General features: G+C 51.4%; 3 protein-coding genes across 9 annotated transcripts; 2 read left to right on the top strand and 1 right to left on the bottom strand.

Annotated features, from left to right (window-relative positions):
• Window positions 1-4402: 4402 nt before the first annotated feature.
• TUBA4A (tubulin alpha 4a) lies at window positions 4403-8848 on the top strand. 2 transcript variants are annotated; one of them, XM_042995371.1, is made up of 4 exons: window positions 4403-4856; window positions 6883-7105; window positions 7419-7567; window positions 7804-8848. In XM_042995371.1, the coding sequence occupies exons 1-4, from the start codon at window positions 4737-4739 to the stop codon at window positions 8773-8775; spliced, it is 1464 nt and encodes a 487-aa protein (XP_042851305.1). In that variant the 5' UTR covers window positions 4403-4736; the 3' UTR covers window positions 8776-8848. The 2 variants fall into 2 exon arrangements, with proteins under 2 accessions (XP_042851305.1, XP_007086217.1); XM_007086155.3 differs by lacking the exon at window positions 4403-4856 and adding an exon at window positions 4986-5083.
• Window positions 8849-10300: 1452 nt separating this feature from the next.
• STK16 (serine/threonine kinase 16) lies at window positions 10301-13816 on the bottom strand. 4 transcript variants are annotated; one of them, XM_007086156.3, is made up of 8 exons: window positions 13730-13816; window positions 13184-13373; window positions 12370-12589; window positions 11972-12105; window positions 11681-11801; window positions 11459-11554; window positions 10913-11034; window positions 10301-10797 (listed from the first exon to the last, which is right to left on the bottom strand). In XM_007086156.3, exons 2-8 carry the CDS (start codon window positions 13267-13269, stop codon window positions 10659-10661), a joined length of 918 nt encoding a protein of 305 aa, XP_007086218.1. In that variant the 5' UTR covers window positions 13270-13373; window positions 13730-13816; the 3' UTR covers window positions 10301-10658. The 4 variants fall into 4 exon arrangements, with proteins under 4 accessions (XP_007086218.1, XP_007086220.1, XP_007086219.1 ...); XM_007086158.3 differs by lacking the exon at window positions 13730-13816 and adding an exon at window positions 13660-13725; XM_007086157.2 differs by lacking the exon at window positions 13730-13816 and adding an exon at window positions 13575-13654.
• A 28-nt stretch (window positions 13817-13844) lies between these two features.
• On the top strand, window positions 13845-23889 carry GLB1L (galactosidase beta 1 like). 3 transcript variants are annotated; one of them, XM_007086161.3, is made up of 17 exons: window positions 13845-14023; window positions 15205-15331; window positions 15510-15676; window positions 15912-16062; window positions 16207-16267; window positions 20404-20498; window positions 20602-20776; window positions 20863-20921; window positions 21026-21147; window positions 21258-21298; window positions 21479-21597; window positions 21903-21977; window positions 22100-22189; window positions 22332-22445; window positions 22725-22856; window positions 23091-23306; window positions 23454-23889. In XM_007086161.3, exons 2-17 carry the CDS (start codon window positions 15263-15265, stop codon window positions 23721-23723), a joined length of 1956 nt encoding a protein of 651 aa, XP_007086223.1. In that variant the 5' UTR covers window positions 13845-14023; window positions 15205-15262; the 3' UTR covers window positions 23724-23889. The 3 variants fall into 3 exon arrangements, with proteins under 3 accessions (XP_007086223.1, XP_042851304.1, XP_007086224.1); XM_042995370.1 differs by having other exon boundaries at window positions 15193-15331; XM_007086162.3 differs by lacking the exon at window positions 15205-15331.
• Window positions 23890-24009: the final 120 nt, after the last annotated feature.

The following is a 24009-nucleotide window of genomic DNA, read 5'->3' as shown; positions in this document are numbered from 1 at the left end:
GATCCAAAGAGAGAGTGGTCTGCTGGACACCTTTGTAGTGTAGATGGACAAAGCGGTGATTCAACTGGAAAAATGAAGTGCCTGGTATCATCTGTTGGATTCTGTACATGTATGTGAATGTCTAAGGTTTCAATCTAGTAATACGGATTATTACCTGTACACCCACCCAGACATTATGGCCCTAATTCAGGAGATACATACACACTCACAGTCATGTGCACATGTACATGAAAGTCTACACACACACACACACACACACACACACACACACAGAGTCAGAAGCAGAATCTATATTCCACTAACATGCCTTGGACATTTCTCCCAGCAGCCTTGTCTTCTCCATTTTCCCTGCCAGAAGGCCTACTCAGGGGTTGTAAACTCCTTGCTACAAGAGCCAGGATAACATAAATATGTTACAGTTGAGCATATGATGGTAAACGGTGGACTGGGTGATTTGAAGCAGCTTGCTGTCCATCCTAAGAAGGTGGCCACCGCCCAGCTCCATTTGTTGCCCTACTTGTTTCCTACTGCTGTTGTAACAAATTGCTACAAACTTAGTAGCTTAACATAATACAAATGTATTATCTTACAGTTCTGGAGATCAGAAGTCCAAAATAGGTCTTATGGGGATTGTAATATTGTGATTTATAAAAATATATATTTGGTTATTCAGATGACCAAAATATATTCCTCATATATGTTTGGTCTTTGTCTAGGATTCCTGACTCACAGCTCCTAAAACCCTTGGAATTTCTTAAGTGTTCAGAGGGATAAAGGTGTCTTTTGTTATGGTAATGAGATGACTTTGGGGAAAGCACCTAAGGTTGGGGGCTGGTTGCCAGGGATCCAACCACTTGTTAAAGAGCTGGAACTTTCAGTCCCCTTTCCACCTCCCCAGAGGGGAGAGGGGCTGGAGATTGAGTGCAAACACTAATGGTCAATGATTCCATCAACCATGCTTATGTAATGAAGCCTCCATACAAATCCAAAGGGATGGGGTTTGGAGAGCTTCCAGGTTGGTGAACACATGGAAGTCCTGGGAGAGTGGCACGCCTGGAAAGGGCATGGAAACTCCTGGTCTTTTCCCCATACCTTGCCTTATGCATCTCCTTCATTTGGCCATTCCTGATTTATATCCTTTTATAACAGACGAATGATACAGTAAGTGAAATGTCTCTCTGAGCTCTGTGAGCCATTCTAGAAAATTAATTGAACCCAAGAGGAGCTCATGGAAACCTCTAATTTATAGCCAGTGGGTCAGAAGCCCAGTTAACAACAAGGGTGCTGGAGGTGCAGTCGTGTAGGACCAAACCCTCTACAGGTAGAATCTGATGCTATCTCTGGGTAGATGGTGCCAGAATGAGTTGAATTCTTAAGGCACCCTGCTGGTGTCTGAGAATTGTTTGGTGCTGTATGGGGAAGCCCTCCCCATCCCCACCCCCACTGGAATTAATACCAGAACCTATTTAGGTATAAAAAGGTGTTGGCAGAGTTGCCCTCCTTCTAGAGATTCTAGAGGAGAATCTGTTCCTTGCTTTTTCCTTGTTCTACAGGCTGCCATATTCCTTGACTCATGGCTTCCTTCCATCTTGAAAGCCAACAATCACATCACTTTGACCTCTGATCCTGACCTCTCCTTCCCTGACTCTGACCCCCTTCTTCCACTTATAAAGAGCTTTGTGACAGGGCGTCTGGGTGGCTCAGTTGGTTAAGTGTCTGACTTCAGCTCAGGTCATGATGTCACAGTCTGTGAGTTCAAGCCCTGCACGGGGCTCTGTGCTGACAGCTCAGTTCTGGAGCCTGCCTCTGATTCTATCTCTCCCTCTCTCTCTGCCCCTCCCCCACTCATTCTCTGCCTCTCTCTGTCTCTCAAAAATGAATAAACATTAAAAAAATTTTTTTTAAGATCTTTGTGATTATATTGGGCCCACCCAGAAAATCTAGAATAATCTCAAGATCTTTACCTGAATCACATTTGCAGTTCTTTGCTACATAAGGTAATATAGTCACAGGTTCCAGGTATTACAATGTGGACATCTTTGGGGGACTATTATTCTGCCTATCTCAGTTGCTATATAGGAATGCAGGCCTGATACAGCCAGATCTTCCAATTCTTTTCAAGATAAGCTAGACATCTGGATTTTTATATGACTGTGCAGAAAGAGTTAACACAGCAGGTTGAGACTGCTCCTTAGAAAGGTCTGCTTGTGGGGCATCTGAGTGGCTCAGTGGGTTAAGCCTCCTACTCTCAATTTTGGCTCAGGTCATCAGGTCACGATTTCACAGTTCATGAGTTTGAGCCCTGCGTCAGCAAGGAGCCTGCTTGGGATTCTTGCTTTCCCTCTCTCTCTCTGTACACTCCCTGCCCCAGGAAGTAAGTAAGTAAGTAATAAACAAATAAGTAACTTGTAAACTTGGCTTTGGCTGGTGTCTGGGAACTTGGCTCTTTAGAGTGCTCCCAGTCGATGATGGTCTGATCAGGATGGTTCGCTGAGCCTAGACAGTGTGTAAAGAACATGGCTGATACTGAACAACTGCTTTCCTTCTAGGAGTCTGGAATTTTGGTACGTGCAAAGCAGAGGTGTCTCTGTGACCAGCCCTCACCATAAACCTTGATTGCTGAGTCTCTAACAGGCTTCCTTGGGCAGAAACACTGCAGGAAAATGTTGCTCCGTTTTCATCTTGGAGAAAGAACATGCTGCGTGAGCCCTCCTGGGAGGGAGAGGGTATAGGTTCCTTCAGATTCCACTTGTGTCTTTTCCCCTCCTAATCCAGCTGTGTAGCCTTCCTACATCACTGTTGTTGGTTGACCTTAGCTGGGAGTACAACTTGATGTCCTGAGTCCTGTGAGTCCTTCTAGTAAATCTCCTGACACGGGATGGTCTTGGGGATGCTCCAACACAAAGACAATTCCTGATTTTTCTCATATTCTAAATGCTACGAGGATTAACACCGTGAGGACCAGACAAAACAATTCTGAGAGGGAACTTGGCCTCCAGACTGCCAGTTTGAAACTTCTGGCTTCTTAAGAATTCTACCCTAGTTTCACTCCCATCTCTGAAGTGAAGCAACTCCTCTGACACACATTTAACAAATGCTTACCCCCATGACATCCTAGGAACCAGGGACACAAAGATGAATAAAGAAGATACAATCCTTACCTGGAATGAGTTTACAACCTGGAAGACAGACATGTACACGAATAACTGCAGCATGATATGCTATGCGCACTAAAGTAAATGAATAAGATGCTCTAAGAATCCAGACAGCCGTTTCCACTGCACTTTGCTGTGTATGTACACATCCCTAAATTCATCTGGTCGGTCCTCACGATCTGAAGTTGTTATCCCTGTTTCACAAAGGAAGAACCTGAACGTGAAGGTCAAAGAAGTTTAGGGTGTTGCCTAAGAGAGCTCAGGTCTTTCACAATACTCACTCTGCTGGGGTGGGGGTGCGCAAGAGAAAAGGAGGGTCAGGGAAGGTCTGAAGGAGACCATACGTTCTGTAATCACCAAGGGTCTCCGTAGAGACAATGAGCCGGTTTCTCAAAGCAGCCTCACTATATCCCCTTGCCACTTTTCACTTTTCTGAATGAGTCTTGGTGGCAAGTCTATCGGGAAAAGAGACCTGGTCATACTTCACTGTGTTCCCTTCCATGCTTTTCCTAAGTAAGGTGCCAATTAGCTATTTTGTAGGTAGGAAGTTGCCATTGCTAGTTTTTTATCCTACTGTGCTGTCCCGTCAGACAGCTCTGGCCCTAAGGAAACACTGTGGTAGGTGAGGCAGGTCAATCTCTTCCAAACGACTAGCCTGAGAGGCAGGTTCCTTCTGGACATTCCAATGGGCACAGGGGACATTTCCTGATGATTTCCCCAGTGAAGGGAGACAGCTAGAGAATGTATGGCATGTAAGGGAAAGCAGAAGTAGATCGAAAAGCCCATTCCCACAAGAAATGGAGATGGAATGGGGGAAGAAGGAATAGCTTCCGTGGAGGCCTCTGGCTGAGCGTTAAAGGCGTTAAGACGCAGGTCACAGATCCTGGCCATGGCCTAGGAACAGGAGAAGATGGGAAAGTCGAAATCAGGCACCATATCAAAATCTCCATTTTCTTTTTTCCTCTTCAGAGTCAACAAACATTTTGATTCCTCACAATAACGCCGTCAGCGCGGAATCAGCGTCTCCTTTTCGCCAATGAATACGCCAAGGACTCGGTGAGGTGAGGTCACCTGCCCAAGGTCACACAGGGCAGTCAGGACAGGGATCCACCTCCTGAAGGCTTCAGTCCAGAGCTCCGGCGGTTCTGGCCGCAGGGAAGCGGGCAGGTGGCGGTGGAGAGGGCTCACTAATAGTGACGGCGCTGATGACGGGGCCACAGACCGGAGGCCAGCCGGCGAGCCGCGGCAGATTCCTGGGGTCGGCCCTCGCAGGCAGGCTGCGGGGGTTGGCTCCGTGGGGTACTCTAAGGGATCCGCACCCTGGGGCTCAGGCTGTGCAGCTCTTGGTCCTCGGCCGCCCACGGGCGTTGGCGAAGGCCAGCCGTCCAGGCCGAGGACCAGCAGGCCGTGTGCAGCTGCAAAGGGTTCCCCCGGGACTGGCCGGAGCCTCCGGGGAGGCGGGGCGGGGAGGGCACGGGCGAAGTCTGGCTGCAGCCACCTCGCAAGGACAGCCTGTACAGCACCCGGCCTAAGTCAGGACACCTGGGCGATGGGCGCCCGCATGACTCAGGTGCTGGCGAGATGCGCCCTGGCACCATGCCCTGCGTCCCTGCAGCGGAGATCCGGAGCCCAGAGTGTCGGCTCAAGACCTCGAGCGAAGGGTTAAAGCCCGGGTCGCCACTCCTAACCCTGGCGAGACAGGTGAGACCAAGACGGGGAAGGGGGAGGGGACCCTCCCTGGCCCCACCCCTCGAGGCCGCCTACCCTTCGGGGGCGTGGCCTCCGGGCCGCACAGCCCTAGTGGGTGAGCGCAGTGCGCGGGCCCCGCCCCCCGCCTATAAGAGCGGTGCGGCACTGCAGCTAGCGCAGTTCTCACCGAGACCCGTCACCCGGACTCTACGTGAGACCCACCGCCCGGACTCACCATGGTGAGTGCGGCCCCGCCGGGATCGCGCCAGTCCCCTTATTGCCCTTCTCCTCCTTGGGGGCTCCCCCTCCCGGGATGCTCCGGACCCTCCATCCGGCGTTCCGGGGCTCGAGGAGGTGCGAGGGTTTGTGCATTCCCCCACCCCCACTGTCTTGGTGACTTTGACCGAGTCGTGCTGTCCACTTTTGGAGGCTGGGGAAGAGGGGTGGAGTGGAGTGGGATTCTTCGCTAGCCGAGAGGCTGAGAGGAGCCCTTCTGGAAATCGCCTCCTGCTCCACCAAGCATTTGTGCCCTAACCCTCCTGGGGGGAGTCGCAGTCCCGCTCCCTGTCCTTTCCGCGGATGAGAGAGACCCCCAGGGCTGCCCTCCGCCCCTGGCCTCCCCCCACCGCGACCCCCGCTCCCCGGAACTGAGCGAACACGTGCTTAGCACAAGAAGGTGGTAGGGGGTCAGATTACTTGGTTCAGCATCCCCTTTTCCTCCGACTGTGTGTGCATCCCTCCTACCCACAGCCCTCCCCCCCCCGTGACTCAGCACCCCGCTTCTGAGCCAGGAGGGGTGGCAGGAATGGGGTTCGGCCTCATGAGGCGAGTCGGCCCCTCTCCTGCCCGAGCCCAGTGAACGGACGGGCAGAGACAGCTGGCGCTGAGCGAGAGCGCGGGCCCAGGCCAGGTTGGGGGGAGGGGAAAGAGGTGTGTGTAGGGGGGTGGTATTTATAGTCCGGGAACGGGGGCCGAAATCCAATCTTCGCTTTCGGCTGGGATGTAACTGGAAAGAATCTAGAAGGGGGGCGATTGCGGGACCGGGGGTGCAGGATGGCGCTCACCCTGCGCAGGGCAAGGCGGGTTACCTCTGGGGCCTCACCGCAGGTTCCGCTTCCTTTTCTGGGTGTTTGGAAACCGTCACCCCGCCATTTCAGTTTTGGGAAGGGAGGCTGCGCGGGCCCTGCGCCGCACCACTTTGGCTCTTTAGGGGTTAATTTCAGACTGGCAGGGATGAGCCTAAGGCAGCCGGTGCCCCAGTGCCCACAACCCTTATTGCCCGCGCCTGCCATCTGCACCCTCTGCTATTTCCGTGAGGGCTGCGCGGTGGATGAAGGTGGTGAAGACACCCAGAGTGTGGGGGTGGAGGTGGGGAGAGGAGCCAGCTGGGATTGACCTCCAGAGCCAGATGGGATTTAAAGGTGTTGGAGAGGATACCCTGACGGTCAGTGTGGTCAGTTGATGCCAGACTCGAGGTCTGAGACACCTCTGCAGCCCACAGGAAAGAAAGGGGGAGAGGGTTATATGAAATTCTAGCTGCTCATCCTCAAAGAATTAGTCAAGTTGGGGGGCTTCTAGCTATAAACTCATGGCCCTGGAAAACCTGTCCTTTCTCAGGTTCTTGAGAAAGGTAGCTTTGGGAGTATACATCTGAAAATGGCTGAAAAGTCGCTTGTCCTTGTCTCAGAGTCATTGCAGTATCTGCCTGCTTTTCATGTGCACTTACCCTCTCTGTCCTCCCTGAGGGTCTTCTGAGTGTGGCGGGGTCATGTGGAGTCACAGCTCTTACTTGACAAGGTCCTCACAGGGAAGTAGACTGAAGGGATTGGTTTGCCCTACTGGGTGCCCCCAGTTGTTAAGTCCTATGTGGGGCAGCCTGGGCAGGCTGCCAGCCTCTTCCCACCTCTGCTCAGCCCCAGGCGTCCACTTTGGCCAACCGAAGCATCCTGGCTGGTAGGTGATAGGGTGGGAGAGAAGCTCATGAGGTGAGGGCTGTAGATGTGGGGCTTATGCTGTGTTCCCTCTCTTTATACTTCAGCGTGAATGCATCTCAGTTCATGTGGGGCAAGCAGGTGTCCAGATGGGCAATGCCTGTTGGGAGCTCTACTGCCTGGAACATGGGATTCAGCCTGATGGGCAGATGCCCAGTGATAAGACCATCGGTGGAGGGGACGACTCCTTTACCACCTTCTTCTGTGAAACCGGTGCTGGAAAGCATGTGCCACGGGCAGTGTTTGTGGATCTGGAGCCCACTGTGATTGGTGAGAGGAAGATGGGGTGGAATTGAGGGGAGCAGAGAGGGACTCTAAGCTTCTCTCTGGCGAGATGGTATCTAGACCTGGCTTTCCTGGCCCTGCAAACTCTTTGTGCCATCTTTGAAGCTGAAGAAGGCGGGCTGATTGCAGGCCAGGCTGGGTGGTGGGTGTGGGTTTCTCTCACAGGCTGGTATCACAGGCTTACAGAAGGATGAGCTTTTCCATACATCTGACCGCAGCTACCACGCTGGGGGAGGGAGGTCCCTGCTGAGCACAGCCTTGTGGTTTGTGCCCTAACGATGTGCTTGTGCCCTTCCAGATGAGATCCGAAATGGCCCATACCGGCAGCTCTTCCACCCAGAGCAGCTCATCACTGGGAAGGAGGATGCCGCCAACAACTATGCCCGTGGTCACTATACCATTGGCAAGGAGATCATTGACCCCGTACTGGACCGGATCCGCAAGCTGGTGAGAATTTGGGATGGAAGGGAGGGAGCTTTCAGACGATGCTAATGGTCAGGAACGTCTTTTTTCAGGATCCATTTCAGGGGGTCGTCTCTAATTGTATGTGTTCCAGAGCATGTTCCAGACTCTGGGTCTCTGCCCTGACTCCTGAGAGATTTTAGGCTTTTGTGGAGCCAGAAGGTAGAGTTTCTCAGGCCCCTCGCCCACCTACATTGCTGTTTCTCTTTCCTGCCTTTCAGTCTGACCAGTGCACAGGACTTCAGGGCTTCCTGGTGTTCCACAGCTTCGGAGGGGGCACCGGCTCGGGCTTCACCTCACTCCTGATGGAGCGGCTCTCGGTTGACTACGGCAAGAAATCCAAGCTGGAGTTCTCCATCTACCCCGCCCCCCAGGTGTCCACGGCCGTGGTGGAGCCCTACAACTCCATCCTGACCACCCACACCACCCTGGAGCACTCGGACTGTGCCTTCATGGTGGACAACGAGGCCATCTATGACATCTGCCGCCGCAACCTGGACATCGAGCGCCCCACCTACACCAACCTCAACCGGCTCATCAGCCAGATCGTCTCGTCCATCACGGCTTCCCTGCGCTTCGACGGGGCCCTCAACGTGGACCTGACGGAGTTCCAGACCAACCTGGTGCCCTACCCTCGCATCCACTTCCCCCTGGCCACCTATGCGCCGGTCATCTCTGCAGAGAAGGCCTACCACGAGCAGCTGTCCGTGGCAGAGATCACCAATGCCTGCTTCGAGCCTGCCAACCAGATGGTGAAGTGCGATCCCCGTCACGGCAAGTACATGGCCTGCTGCCTGCTGTACCGCGGAGACGTGGTGCCCAAGGACGTCAACGCCGCCATCGCCGCCATCAAGACCAAGCGCAGCATTCAGTTCGTGGACTGGTGCCCCACGGGCTTCAAGGTTGGTATCAACTACCAGCCACCCACCGTGGTGCCCGGGGGTGACCTGGCCAAGGTGCAGCGCGCCGTGTGCATGCTGAGCAACACGACCGCCATCGCGGAGGCCTGGGCCCGCCTGGACCACAAGTTCGACCTGATGTATGCCAAGAGGGCCTTTGTGCACTGGTACGTGGGCGAGGGCATGGAGGAGGGGGAGTTCTCTGAGGCCCGGGAGGATATGGCTGCCCTGGAGAAGGATTACGAGGAGGTGGGCATCGACTCCTATGAGGACGAGGATGAGGGAGAAGAATAGAACAGCTGCCTGGAGCCCATTCACTATGTTTATTGCAAAATCCTTTCGAAATAAACAGTCTCCTTGCACGGTTTCTTGTCCCCTCTGTGAGTGCTTGAGCTTCTGCTGCCTTCCTCTCTGTGCTGCTGCCGCTGCCACTGCTTCACTGCTTCTGCTGCCGCCCTCATTCTTTGCTGCCCATGACCCCTTTCCCTTCCATGGCTGAAGGTGAGATCTGCCAAGGGGTCCTTGCCAGGCCCAGGAAACGTGACCTCAGGGACCTTGATGTAAGATCCCAGGGGCGCCCAGGAGAGTAGAGAGGAAAGGAGGACTGAATCCCGGACCTGTCTGTCCAGCCACAAGCTGTTGAAAAGATACGAGTTCTCACTTCCTTTCCAAGTAGAAGTTTAAATCCAGCAGTTTCTGTATTTGAGTTAGACTGCTACCCTATTCTTCCTGCTGCTTCTGCATTCACTGACTCTGGAAGCTTGGCCCAGGCACCTCTGTGCGTGATGAGGGCTTGGGAGCGGGGCCGGGCTGGCCCACAATTCCTGGGCACGGAGCCTAGTCATAAGCTTGGGGGATGGGAGGGGACAAGGGCGATCTCCTTGAGTTGTGTCACTGCACCTCCGAGCAGCTTTGCACAGCTGAGTGTCTCTCTTGCTGCATTGCTGGGGCCTAGGGCTGTGCCATTAAAAGTCAGGTCATCTCTTCTCTGTTTGTGCTCTCTTTCTGGCCTCAGCCTCTATGCTAGCTGGGGGGAGCCTCCTGCCAGGGCCCTGGAGAAAATTCCAGCATTGCTAATAGGCACCCCAGGACCCACATCGACGTCAGCACATGGGGGTGAGCATGGGGGGGGGGGGAGGGAGAAAAGAAGCTTCAATCTCAGGAGCAGGAGATGCCAGCCCTGCCCTTGCCTTCCCCTCCCTGGTGATTCAGGGACGCAGTGCCCTTCCCTAGGGAACAGTTCAGCCTAGCAAAGGCAGGGCCCCTGTTTACTCAGCAGAGTAGACAGGAAGTGGCAGCTGGATACTGCCACACCAAGTGGCCTCATTAATCATTAACCATGTGTGAGCTAGAACCATCTGGGAGAAACTGTGGGCCACAAGGCTGTCACCTCCACTCCCCTTGCCCCCAGGCTGAGGCTGGGAGACCTGTTATGTTGTTGTCCCAAAGCTTCCTCAGGTGTCTCCACCCAGGAGCCCTTGCCTGGCAAACCGGCTGGGCTGCTTTGACTCAGCTACCCACTCCTGGGAATGAAGGAAAGAATTGAGTGTGCTTCTAGGGAGCCCTGGTCCCAGTTCTTAGCACAGAGGCCAGCTCAATCCAGAACAGCTTTAAGTGTTTGACCAAGGGAAGCTAGGAGAACTGCCCGCTCCTGGCTAGCCAGATGTAAGGTAAGGATACCTGCCTCCTCACATGGAATGACGAAGTCCCACCACCCTTCGCTACACCAGTGTCTCTTCCCAGTCTGTTCCCTTGGAAACGTCAACCAGACCTTGGGCCCCTGGCACCTCTTCTCACTCCAGGAACAATGAGACTAAGATCCACACCAAGCTGCTTTCACTTTATTCTTCTATTTATACATTCTCTTGCTTCCAGATGTGGAGGCAGACCATGATGTAAGCTCAGTAGTCCTGCTCAGAACCTGTCTCGATTCTATCAGTTTCCCTTTCCCCATTCCCCAACCCTGTCCACCCCAACTCAGTCTGTCCCCCTGTTCAGTTGTTGCTCTTTGAGATAAGCGAGCAGAAGCAGAGACAGGAGACTGAGTTGACTGTCCCCACCCACCTGCCCCCAACTGCAAGACAGCAGTCCTGGAGAGAACACGTGGAGATTCTAATAAGGGGATGGGATCCTCCTTCCAAGGCCCGGGGGCCACCTCAACATGGCCACTGGTTTGTTCAGATTTGGGTGGTGTGCTGGCCCAAAGCCGGGGGTTGCAGTGCCTCCAGCTGACTGAGAAGGAGATGAATGGGAGGACGCTGCTGGGGGTCTACAGTCATCATGGAGGCCAAGAGCTGCCGCAGTGCTGAAGAATGCCTGTGGAAGGAGGCGGACAGGGTGACCAGACAGTCCTCGTTCCCTGTGCGAAGGTTCCAACTCCACTAATGTCTGGGAGCAGTCTGAAATGTTTGGTGGCCCTTTTATTGCTTACCTGGGACTGTGCGGGATGCTTAGTTGGTTCTGCACGGCAAGGGCCACACTGTCACCCTTCTGGAACACCATGTCATATGGGCCCTCCCCAAACATCATGGCATATAGCACACAGCCTAGGGACTGAGCACAACTTGGTTATTCTTTGACAGGGGACCAATGGGGGGGATACCTCTCCTCTTAATTCTGTAGTGAAATGTGACTGCATAAGCTAAAAAGATTATGCTGACCTCAGCCACATGACACCAAACCAGGGTCCAGAGAAATCACCAGGTAGCTGGAGGCTTCTGTACCCCTCGTTTAGCCACTGCCTTCAGGCCTGACACTTAGCTGTACTCACTCTGTTCAAAGAGCGGGATTATACCACTTCCTGAGCAACTGAGTACGTTGTCAGTGACAGCTCCCAGGAAGGAAGTCGAGGGGGATGGGGACACATGCAGTTCCTGGGGCCCCATGCACTCGAAAACAAAGACCTGCCTCTCTACTTCACGGCAGGTACAGAGTAGCATTCCTCTCCCCGCCATACTCCCGCCCACATGTTCCTCACCCAGACATCGGTCCGCTCATCGATGACACAGTGGCTCTGCACAGAGAAGAGCTCCGGGGCCCGGTAGGAGATGGTGCATCTCTGGGCTGCCCAGTCCTGGAACAGTGGCCCCACAACTCAAAACTGGGGCACAGGTCATAGTCATGTGACCAAATTGGGGCACACACCGGAAGAAGTTGCGGATGGGGAACAGGAGGGCAAAGGAGCCGGTCGCTCTGTTACCTGCAGGGCCAGAGCCTGGCGGGAGCCCTCCACATGGATGCAAGCTTGATTCATGGAGCCCAAGTCCATTAAAACCGGTTGCCCCTCATCTCCAAGCAAGATATTGGTAGGCTTCAGGTCCCTGTAGGGAAGTAGAAATGGCCCATGTGCATCCCTGGACAGGGAGGCTGGAATCCCTGAGGGCAAAAGAATCATGGGGATTGTTCCTTGGGAGGAGAGCAGAGACCTCTTGATCCTCTTGGTGAGGCTCTTCCTTTCTGCCCCGTAAATACGCACGGCCCTCCCACTGACCTGTGGGCATAACCTCTGGCATGAATGGCCTCAAGGCCTCTGCAGATACCGAGCAGCAGCTGAAGGATTTGATCTTCAGTCAAGAAGTTGCCTTTGTCCTTCAGCCTTTCTATCTCATTCCACAGCGTACCCCTCTGCAACACAAGTTTTCCCACAGTTGGAGATGTTTTCTGAGCCTCTGATCCCGGACCCTGATCCCTTCCCTGTGTCACAGCCTATCAACTCTTTCACTGCACGCACTATACACCTCACATTCCCACCTGGGTTCCTCTAAACCCCAAATCTGAAGCGGTCAAACCCAGGACATGGCGTCTGCTTCCTAACATGCTTGACTACTCACACAGCCCTTGGTAGATGGCTTTGTTGCAAGCCCCTCCATTGCCAGGAGACTTTCTGACCTTGAAGAAGGGTAGCAGCAGCCAGGCTTCATGTTTGGTGCCCCGCTCTCTCAGACAATAAGCCACAAGGCGAAGGATGTTGGGGTGATGGAAGAGGCGATGCATGTCTGCTTCTCGTTGGGCCTCCTCCCGATCCTGCTGCTCGTGACACAGGATCCGCTTCAGGGCGTAGAAGTGTCCATCATGTAACCCTTCCACTAGGTCCACATAGCTGAACCCACTGTGGGCCAAAGGGGTCAGTGAAGGACCACGGTCATCTCCCATACTGCTAGGGATTCCCTGGAGGGAAGAGGTGGGGGGGGGGTATCTTTCCCAGTTGGCAAAAACCCTCCCAAGATGTGGCTTCAAGAGGAGTGTGACGATTTTACACTTTGGGCTCAAGAGCAGGAACACAGTAATCTCTGAGGTGCTGTGATCATAAGGCAGCGCTCTGCACATGACAAACGCTCCATAAATATTAAATGAGTAACACTCAACATTTATCAAGTGCTGTGAACCAGTCACTGGGTGAGATGTTTCATATGCATTATCTCATTTAATTCTTACAACTCCATCAGTGACAAAAAAAAAAAAAAAAAAAAAATCATCTCCATTCAGCAGATGAAGAAACCATGGGTTTTCAAGGTCACACAAGGCGGATCCAGGAGGCCTGGCTCCAGAATCCACTGTTCTGACTACCGTGTCGCTAGGCTCTGACAGGTGAGCTAAAGGATATGTTAAGAGGATACTTCTATGCCCCTATCTTGTGCAGACTGCTGTCCTTCAATCGCCATAACGCTGGGGACTACTAGCTAAGTGATTGCCAAACACTCACCCCTCCCCCAGTTTCTGGATGAAGAGGTAGCGCTTATTGTCAATGATGACAGTTCCCCGAGAGCAGACACACAGCGCGTGGCCCATAGTGTCTCAGTCATCCTCCTCAAGGGCGGTCTGAGGCTGCCGAAGGCTTCGTCCAGGTTGAGTGGGCTCTTCCAGGGGATGCGCTGGGGGCCCAGCGGATCATGCTGGAAGGAAAAAAACGGTAGAGTCGTGGGTCAGGGACAATCCAGACGACCCCTGAAGTACCAGGAGAGCTGGGGCCCAGGTCCCTGAACGTAGAGAAAACGGGCCCTGGCGACGCCAACTCCAAGAAGGTTGGAGTCAGGTGCCTTAAAGCCTCCGGCCACACAGCGACTACCAGGCCGCTTCTTCCAACCCCAGCCCACCTTGGAGAGGCCCCCGCTCCCACGGCCATCGGGCCGCCACGGCAGGGCAGAGGGTAGTTCCGGGGGGTGCGAGGCCCCAGCCCACCTCCAGAAGGGCCCACCCCCGGCCTCGGCGCGCAGAGCCCGGGGAGAGTCAGCCCCGGATCCCCACTGACCTGGCTCGGGCTGGAGAGAGACGCGGGAGACCGGAAGAAGTGAGTACGTCATCATTCCGCGCCGGCGTAACGGCCCGCGGTAGCCTAGCAACCGCTGGGCGTATGGATGATGTGGGGGCCAGAAGCAGAGAGGCCGGGGGCGGGCTAAGCCTGGGGTAGGACGGGTCCCAGGACCCAGGTGAAGGTTCCACACCTGGCCTTCAGTAGTGGTCAAGACGCAGGCACTTACGCCAAAGGGGAGCAAAGCCGGGCTCGGCCCGAGGCCCCCAGGACTTCCATCTCCCAATGCCGGAGGTAGGAGGCTGACTACAGTCCAGCCGAGAGGGGCGGTTCTGGGGTGGGTGCTGGCGGCCTGGACCTCTACGTCTCTGATCAGTACAACCTTGGGGCTCTGGCCTGTATCCCACCACTCTAATTTCAGTGGTTAAGAGCTTAGGCTTTTGAACCAGACTAGGTTCTAAATCTTGTCTTAACAGCTTAGTTACTAGCTGTGTGTCCTCGGACGACTTACTTAACCTCTCAGAGCCTCGGTTTCCCTAGATGGTAACAAGGTATAATAGTACCCAAAGTTAAGTGCACGTACTGTGGGGCCAGAATGCCTAGTTCAAATCCCATCTCTGCTAAACTAGTTATGTGACCTTAAACAGGCTATTTAAATTTTCTCTCAATTTCTTCATCTGTAAAATGGAAATGAGAATTATCTACTGCGCGGAGTTTTTTGAAGATTAAATGAGATGTAAAGTGCTGAGCACAATATCTGACACACAGCCCTTAGTGTCAGTAAACAGAAATTACTATTATTTTCATCATTATTTTATTTATTTTATCCTGGTCCTTACATCCCAGGCTTGGGACTGTGAAGGCAGGAGTCATGAAAATTCACAAATCCCCAAGTCTTGGCCCCAAGTTGTCCTTGGCATCTCTCGCACAGGCAGGCAGGGATAAATTGGAGAGCAGTGCACATCCAAAGAAGACGGGATGGCCGAGATGGTCTCTTACTGAAACAGGGCCACCAGGAAAAAAGATCCCTCTTATAATCTGTTCCCCACTTTCACACCACTGGGAAGATCTGGTTTCTCTTGGTTCTGAACCTATTTTTGCCCCCTGGTTCTGACATTCATTCATCTAGATTTAACCTGCTATGTGCCGGGCCTTGTACTAGAAGCTGAGGATTCAAGGTGGAGAAGGTACTCTTCACCCTCAGGGAGCTCAGTTTAGTAGAACAGTGCTTCTCAATCTTGGATGTCTTTAGAATCGCCTGGGAATCTTGTTAAAGTACAAATTCTGATTCTGTAGGTCTGAGGTAGGACCTGAGACTCTGCATTTCTAACAAGCTCCCAGGTGACGCTGATGAAGCTGATTCAAGATGTAGAGGATTTTACAAACTAGTAGAGTAGCGGGTGGACAAGGCCAGGCTGATCGCCTGGCAACTAGAGGTGGTCTCCGCCCCCTTGCTCGCTGAGGTTCCCTCCCAGGAATCCGCCACGTGACAGTCGGACCGCCCTCTCTGACTAGAGGAGCCGTGTTAGCGCCATGGCTCCCAAGAAGCCGCCCTGCCTTCCTTCCCTGCTGTTGCCACTTCTGACGCTGCTGCTGCCCCAGGTAAAATGACAGGATTGAATCAGCAGGCTGGGTGCGGTGAAACGGGATCAGATCTAGCCCAGGAGAGAAAGAAAGTGAAAAGTAACGCAACAATGGGCAGGGCTAGTTCCATCTCCAATGCAGACACCGATCCCCCTGCCAACTCGACCTCTGCTGAGCATAATCTCTCCCTTTGCAGGCAGACACTCGGTCGTTCATAGTGGATCGGGAAAATGACAGATTCCTCCTGGATGGGGCCCCATTCCGCTTCGTGTCCGGCAGCCTGCACTACTTTCGGGTACCACGGGTGCTTTGGGCAGACCGGCTCTTGAAGATGCGAATGAGTGGCCTCAACGCTGTACAGTTGTAAGAAGTGCTCAGGAGAGCCATGGAGGGTGGCTCCTACCACCCACTTAAGAAGGGTGTTGGGACAGATAGACTGGCTGGGTATGAGAGCTCCAGGGCTTCCAGGCCTAGGGTGGGAAAGGGTGGGCCAGGACCTCCTACCAACCGCTTCCAGGAGATTCCCTGCAAGGCCTGATCCCTTAGGACTCTCCAGCACCGCCCTGCCTCGGGCCCTGTTAACCTCTTTCTTTCTCAGTTATGTGCCCTGGAACTACCATGAGCCAGAGCCTGGGGTCTATAACTTTAATGGCAGCCGGGACCTCACTGCATTTCTGAATGAGGCATCTATAGCAGACCTGTTGGTCATACTCAGACCAGGACCTTACATCTGTGCAGAGTGGGAGATGGTGAGTTAGGAGAAGGGCCACTCGTGTTCTTCTTGGACTCCTCCCATCTGCCCACACGGCAGCGCTATACACAACATCCTCCCTTCTTACCTCCGCTACTTCACTCCCAAACAACAAAACCTGTTGTCTTTATGTTTGTCTCAGGGGGGTCTCCCAGCCTGGTTGCTTCAAAAGCCTGAAATCCAACTGAGAACCTCAGATCCAGGTGAGTTGAGACAAGATTTTTAGCACAAAAAAAAGCAAACAACAGCAACAAAACGGGTCGTTGGGTGCCCAAAACAGAAGAAACCATCCCCAAACTGGAGATCATTCATGCAGATATTTGAGTGTTTCCTTCATGCCCAACAAGATGCTAGAAACTGGGGAACCAGACAGACCCAGTCCCTGTGCAATGGAGCTTATGGTGAAAGAAACAGATTGTTAAAAAACCAAAACCTGTAAGATTATTGCAAGCTGTATAAATACTACACAAGAAAACAGACAAGGAATTGCAATCGTGAATAACAGAGAAGGCCTGTTGGGGCACCTGGGGGGCTCAGTCAGTTAAACTTCGACTTCAGCTCAGGTCATGATCTCACAGTTTGTGAGTTCAAGCCCCATGTCAGGCTCTGTGCTGACAGTTCAGAGCCTGGAACCTGCTTCAGATTCTGTGTCTCCCTCTCTCTCTCTGCCCCTCCCCTGCTCATGCTCTTTCTTTCTCTCTCTCAAAAGTAAACATTAAAAAAAAATTAAAAACCGGGAACACCTGTTTTTGGTAGGGAAGTCTGAAGTTCTGAAGGCTCTTCTGAAATGATGACATTTCACTTGACTCCAGGGAAGGGAAAGCTCTGGTCATATAAAGAGTGAGGTGAGAATGACCAGGTAGAAGAAACAGTATATTCAAATGCACAGAGATGGGAAAGAACGTGGCATGGTTGAGGCCAGCTTGGCTGGGGCATAGGGAGAGAGGAATGTGCTGTGAAATTGGAGATAGATAGGGAATGTTAATACAGGACCTTGTAGGCCATTGTAAGGGGTTTGCATTTTATCCTAAGCAGAGTAGAAAGCCACTGAAAGAGCTTAACGAGACATAAACCATTGAAAGAGCTTCTTAAAGAGACATATTGATTTGTTTTCAGATTACTTGAGCCTGAGTGTGGAGAATGGAGGGAGGGGGGCAAGGATAGAGGTGGAAAAACTAATTGGGAGACTCTGGCTGTAGTTGAGGAGGCAGGTGTTGGCTCCTGGACTCAGGTGACGGTGGCGGAGATGGGAAGAGGGCAGAATTGAGATACAGTTTGGGGATCAAAATCACCAGGACTGATTGATAGATTTTGTTGGGAAGGGGAAGAGTAGGGGCAGGGGGTAGGGTCCAGAAAGAAAGGAATCCAGCTTTCTGGCTAGTCAAGATGGCGGTGCCATTACTGACATAGGAAAGGTGGAAGAGACTAGGGGTGGCAAAGGACCACCTTTTTGGAGGAAAAGCAGTTCTTCTGATCATGTTAAATTTTTATCATATCACACTCAAGTGAGGATGTTAAGCCACGGGCTGCGTGAGTGTGGAGCTCACGGGGAGGTCTGAGCTAGAGATAAATTTAGGATTCACCAGTCTAAAGATGGCACTTAGATCCACAGATACTGGGCCATTGCCTGGGGAAAGAGCATAGGGAGAGACAAGATAAGAACTCATGATCAACTCTGAAATGCCCACTATTTCAAGGAGTTTGGATTTTACATCAGGTGTAAATAGGAATTCCATCATCAGAGCAAGGGAGTGATTTTATCTGATTTATATCTTTTAAAAAGATCACTCTGGGAGCACGAGTGGTTCAGTTGGTTAAGCTTCTGACTTCGGCTCAGAGTTCATGAGTTTGAGCCCCGTGTCGGGCTCTGTGCTAACAGCTCAGAGCCTGGAGCCTTCTTCAGGTTCTGTGTCTCCCTCTCTCTCTGCCCCTTCCCTGCTCATGCTCTCCCTCTCTCCCTCTCTCTCTCTCTCAAAAATAAACATTAAAAAAAAAAAGGATCACTCTGGTAAAATTGCTTCGTATCTGCTGGGGACCTTCCAGGCACTTCACTTCATAGGGTGCTGAAGAGCTTTACGCCCCTTCTAGCACTTCCTCTGACTTCAGCTGACTATGAAATGCATTTGAAATGGCAAAGTAGTGATGGGACACCAACATGCAATGTCCATTGTTCTCAAGAAAGCTAGCAACCTCTTCACTGCTGAATCCACAGTCCCTCTCTAGGCCTCCGTTCTTTGAAATGCATTCTTCTCTCAGCTTCCAAAATACCACCTTTATCTGGTCCCCCCCCCCCTTTCCCCCACATCCCAGCCTTGCTGACCCTTCCTTCTTAGTCTCTTGCTGGTTCGTCTCCCTTTCTGTTTCCTCTAAATGCTGGGGTGTTTCAGGGTTCAGTCCTGGGATGCTTCTCTTTTCTATGTGTTTCCTTAGACAATCTCATCCATTCTCATGGTTTTTGATCCCATCTAATAGTTAATGACTCTGAAATATGTATTTCCAGTTCCAGGACTCTCCCTTGGCCTCTGAAAACATATATCTGGTTGCAGGTTTGGAGATCCAAGGCATAATGATACAATTAAGCTTCTGGTATGGCCTCTCCAACGAGCTGTTCCTACCATCTCGCCTCAGTTCATAGCAACTCCATTTTCCAACTGATCAGGCTAAACACTATGGTATTTGTTACACCTTTTTCTCATATTCAACCTATCAGAAAGTCCTGCAAATATATTGAATATACTGACTTCAACTACTTTTCATCACCCCCACTGGTCCAAGCTGCCTCTCCCACCTGGACTACTTGAATAGGTTCCTTATTGCTTCCCCTTCTTTGCCCTCACCCCTTATAGTCTGTTCTCAATGCAAATATAAGTTTAAACATATATCTCAGATCATGTCATTTCTCTACTTAAATCTCTCTAATAGGTTCTCATCTCATTCAGAATATGAATCATGGACTCCTTAAAATGGCCTATTAGGTCCTACCTAATTGGCCCAGTCACCTACCTGACATCTACTCTTTCCCTCATTGTTCACACTGGCTTCACTGGCTGTTTTTCAGACTCACCAGGCACATTCCTGCCTTGAGGCCTTTGCACTCGATGCTCCCTCAGTCTTCCTGCAGAATCACCTTCTCCGTGATGCCTTCCCTGGGCTACGCTCTAAAATTTAAGCTCTCCTTCTTCCATATATATTTTTCTTCCTTCTTCCACATATATCCTTCTTCCATATATATTTTTTTGTTGTTGGCATTAACACACGATACATTTTAGCTATTTATTGTCTGCCTTCCTCACTGGAAAGGAAATTCGACAAGGGCAGAGATTTTGGTCTATTTTGTTGTCCTCTGTATCTCTAACACCTAGAGCATTGTTTGGTGTATAGTAAGCACCCGTAAATACTTGTTGGATGAGATTTAATATGCGCTTGGATTAAAGGAGGCGGTCAAACCTGGGCACCCTTTATACAGGAAACAAAATGTAAAGGGGTTCAGTGTCTTAATGCAAAAATATCCTCCAACACATCTTTTGTTGACTCCACCTTTGAGAGTCTGCTGTCTGCTAGGCATTGTCCCCAGCGATAGGATGCAGCAAATGAACCTGACAGACTAGGTTCCTGCTCACGGTGGGGGAGAGAGACGGTCGGGAAACAATTATAGAAGTAAATGCTTAATTATAATTTGTTACATGCTTGAAAAAGAAGTACGAGGTGATGTGAAAGTGTGTAACAGACATCTGCCCTCATCTGGGATAGCCAAGGTTTTCCTGAGGAAGTGAAATAAGTTAAGATCTTAAGCTTGCATTGGAGTTGGCTGGATAAAGGACGGTGGGGAGAAAGTGTCAGGCAGAGTGAAGTGAAGTGAAGACCCTGAGGGTGAATCAACAAAAATCACAAACAGGAGTTGAGGATGATACCTAAGGCGTGATACCTAATACAGCGATGTTTCAATTAATGACTCAAATCACGTGGATCGTCAGTTACATTAGGGTGCAGGTCAGAGAGTCTGCATTTCTGTGAATTCCCATGCTACTTCACAGCCCTCGCAAGTATACACTGATTACATAATAATAGCTCCATATGATGCATTTAACATTTTTCTTACGTTTAAAAACTAAATTTACAAGAAACACTGCTTCAGGGGTTCCTATGCCCAGATGTCCTTGCCATACAAGTACATAAGAGGGTTTCAGACTCACTGCTTCTCAGATTTATTTGCAGACAAGTGGGATGCCAACTGCAGCCCAGGGTTCAGGCATCACTGAAGTTGCTGGCATAGATACTAAGGGTGGGGGCTATGGAGGCGGTGGTGTCCTAATGAGCAGAGCACTGCTCCTTCCTTTAGACTTTCTTGCCGCAGTGGACTCCTGGTTCAAGGTCTTGCTGCCCAAGTTATATCCATGGCTCTACCACAATGGGGGCAACATCATTAGCATTCAGGTACAAGTGACTGGGTACAAATTGACTGGGTAAGGGGAAGGAGGAGCCAGGGGTCCTAACCCCCACCGCATGGCCAAGCTCCACTTTTCCTTTTCCTTGGCAGGTGGAGAACGAATATGGTAGCTACAAAGCCTGTGACTTCACCTACATGAGACACTTGGCTGGGCTCTTCCGTGCGCTACTAGGAGACAGGATCTTGCTCTTCACCACAGATGGGCCTGAAGGACTCAAATGTGGCTCCCTCCAGGGACTCTATACCACCGTAGATTTTGGCCCAGGTCTCCTGAGCAAGGGTTAGGAGTGGAGTCTGGGGAAGGGGCACCTCTTCTATGTTTATCGTTCACCTTTTGCCTCCTCTCTGCAGCTGACAACATGACCGAAATCTTTGCCCTGCTTCGGAAATATGAACCCCATGGGCCATTGGTGAGGATCTGGAGGGGATGACAGTCAAAACAAGAGTCAGGGTTTGGAATGGGTCAAGCTCAGTTTCCCATTTCATTTATGGTATCTTCCACTTCACCTTCTAGGTGAACTCTGAATACTACACTGGCTGGCTGGATTACTGGGGCCAGAATCACTCCACACGATCCATTTCAGCTGTAACCAAAGGCCTAGAGGCCATGCTGAAGTTGGGAGCCAGCGTGAACATGTAACTGGAGACACGGGGGCCAACATGAAGCTGTAACTGGGTATTGGGGATGAAAATGAAGATTCAGTGGGTCAGCTTTTGCCTTTCCCCCACCTTCCCCCCCTCTTCAGGTACATGTTCCATGGAGGTACCAACTTCGGATACTGGAATGGTGAGTCCAGATGGTCCCTGGGGTAGAAGCAGGGACGTATCAAGGAATTAGATTATGAGGTCTAGAAGCTGGATATGGCCACCCCTGTCCCCTCTGATGGCAAACTTCTCGGCATGAATTTTGTTGCTTAGTGCCTATTATTTGAGAGATATTGAATTAACGAAATTGATTTGACCCCAGGTGCTGATGAGAAGGGACGCTTTCTTCCAATTACTACCAGCTATGACTATGATGCACCAATATCTGAAGCCGGGGACCCTACACCTAAGCTTTTTGCTCTTCGAAATGTCATCAGCAAGGTGCCCTACCACTTCATTAAGTGCCAAAGGCTTTTATTAATTTGGGGAAAGGGAGTACTTAAATTGTTTGTAATGGGATCCCATAAATCACTGGTTGTTGTCTGGGCCACATAGCCTCACAGAAGCATTTCCCACCCACCCAAATGGGGACTATTTGGGAAGATACACACAAGTGTGTGCAAAATTACAGGATCTTCATGACCCCATGAAGCCCTTCCCTGGACCCCAGGTTAAGATCCCTGTGCGGGGTTTTGGAATAGGGGTTGTGTGGTTTTCCTATGGCTCCTGAGAGAATTTGGGCTCAGTTCCAGGAAATTCCCTTGGGACCTTTACCTCCCCCCAGCCCTAAGATGATGCTCGGACCTTTGACCCTGCACCTGGTAAGCTCTTCCCCATCTTTTCTCTGATCCTACCTCTTTATTCTCTATAAATGGCCTAGCCTATCCTGCCCTCTATTCTGAAACTTCCCCTTTGTTCTAATACCTTTCCCTTTTTCTAATAGGATGGGTATCTGCTGTCTTTCCTGGACATCCTGTGTCCCCACGGGCCCATCCATTCCATCTTGCCAATGACCTTTGAGGCTGTCAAACAGGTAAGGCATAATCCCACATCCAGTAGGAATGGCAACCTTCCTCAACAGCTGTAGCCAAAGGTTCTCTGAGCTGCACATTTTCCCCACAGTGTCCTTTCTTACCTCTCAGTTCATCTTAAGTACTTAACTCTTCCACACCCAGGACCATGGCTTTATGTTGTACCGGACATATCTGACCCATACTGTTTCTGAGCCAACACAATTGTGGGTGCCTAACAATGGAGTCCATGACCGTGCCTATGTGATGGTAGATGGGGTAAGAAACTTGTGAGCCCATCTCCTCTCTCCTTCCCAGCACCTTTAGCCTTAAGGTCCCCTTATCTACCTTTTCCCATCGTCTGCCCACATTTGCAGGGGGCCCAGGGATAAGCTGGGATGAGGAAGAATTTGGCTGAGGCTAAGGTTCCAGAATGGATGGGTAACTGACAGGCCACATTCTCTTTGCTCCCCAGATACAGGTGCTAACGTAGCTTCCTGTGTCATGGCCACGAGCTGGATGTGGAGCCCTTCCGCTCACAGATCTTTTTATCCACAGGTGTTTCAGGGTGTCTTGGAACGAAACATGAAACACCAACTATTTTTGATGGGGAAAATGGGGGCCAAACTGGACATCCTGCTGGAGAACATGGGGAGGCTCAGTTTTGGGTCCAACAGCAGTGACTTCAAGGTGAGCTAGCTTTGCCCACCCCCTTCTCCTCCATACTCTTACTGACCAAAGTCCCTTGGAAAGATAGGGGCCTAATGAAAGATAGACAAGAGCCATGTGCTTAGGAGTTAGGCAGCAAAGTAGTCACTTGTGGGGCTCTAGACATGGCCAACAGTTATATCCCAGGGCTTGATTAGGGACGGTTTGGCCTTAAGAGCTTAACGAATGATGAATTTTCATTTGTCTTCTTCACAGGGCCTATTAGAGCCACCAGTTCTGGGACAAACAGCCCTTACCCAGTGGCTGATGTTCCCTCTGAAAGTTGATAAGCTTGTAAAGTGGTGGTTTCCCCTCCCGTTGCTGAGAAGTTCACACTCTCAAGCTCCCTCTGGCCCCATCTTCTACTCCACAACATTTTCAATTTTAGGAGAAGGCGGGGACACTTTCCTCTTTCTACCTGGATGGACCAAGGTACTGCTGACAGTGGGGTTGGGGTCAAGGTGATGAGAGGAAAATCATGGAAGAAGGGGCAGCAGAAATTCCTCTGATTAGAAACCCCAAAGGGCATGATGCTACGCCCTTGATAGCTGACCCTTTATTTTCTTCTCTCTTTGCCAGGGCCAAGTCTGGATCAATGGGTTTAACTTGGGCCGGTACTGGACAAGGCAGGGGCCACAACAGACCCTCTATGTGCCAAGACCCCTGCTGTTTTCTAGGGGAGCCCTCAACAAAATCACATTGCTAGAGCTAGAAAACGTGCCTCCTGAGCCCCAAATCCAGTTTCTGGATAGGCCTATCCTCAATAGCACCTTGCATAAGACATACATCTATTCGCTCTCAGCTGATACACAAAGTCCCTCTGAACCAATGGAGTTAAGTGGGCACTGAAAGAAAGGTAACCCTTGGGCCTGGGACACGGAGTGGGTAGGATCCCTTGGTGCTGGCCCTGGTGACCACGTGGAACCAAAGGTCACAAGGCCCGAATGCGAGTACGAGTGCAGTTTCCTTGCCAAACTTTATTATGATTAAAGTTCCAGAGACGGTACCAGCTCCACACACCTCTGTGGCCCTGTCTTTGCCCTGGTTCCTGAGTGTCCTCCCTATTATTCCAAACACTCTGGTTTCATGGGAAAGAAGAAGCCTAAGGCTAGCATGAATGCACCCTCTCAAGGCC

The sequence above is a fragment of the Panthera tigris genome, chromosome C1 (assembly GCF_018350195.1).
Source record: "Panthera tigris isolate Pti1 chromosome C1, P.tigris_Pti1_mat1.1, whole genome shotgun sequence".
Classification (NCBI taxonomy): Eukaryota; Metazoa; Chordata; class Mammalia; order Carnivora; family Felidae; genus Panthera; species Panthera tigris.
Note: the sequence above shows the minus strand (reverse complement) of the source record. Positions and strands in the feature narration are given on the sequence as shown.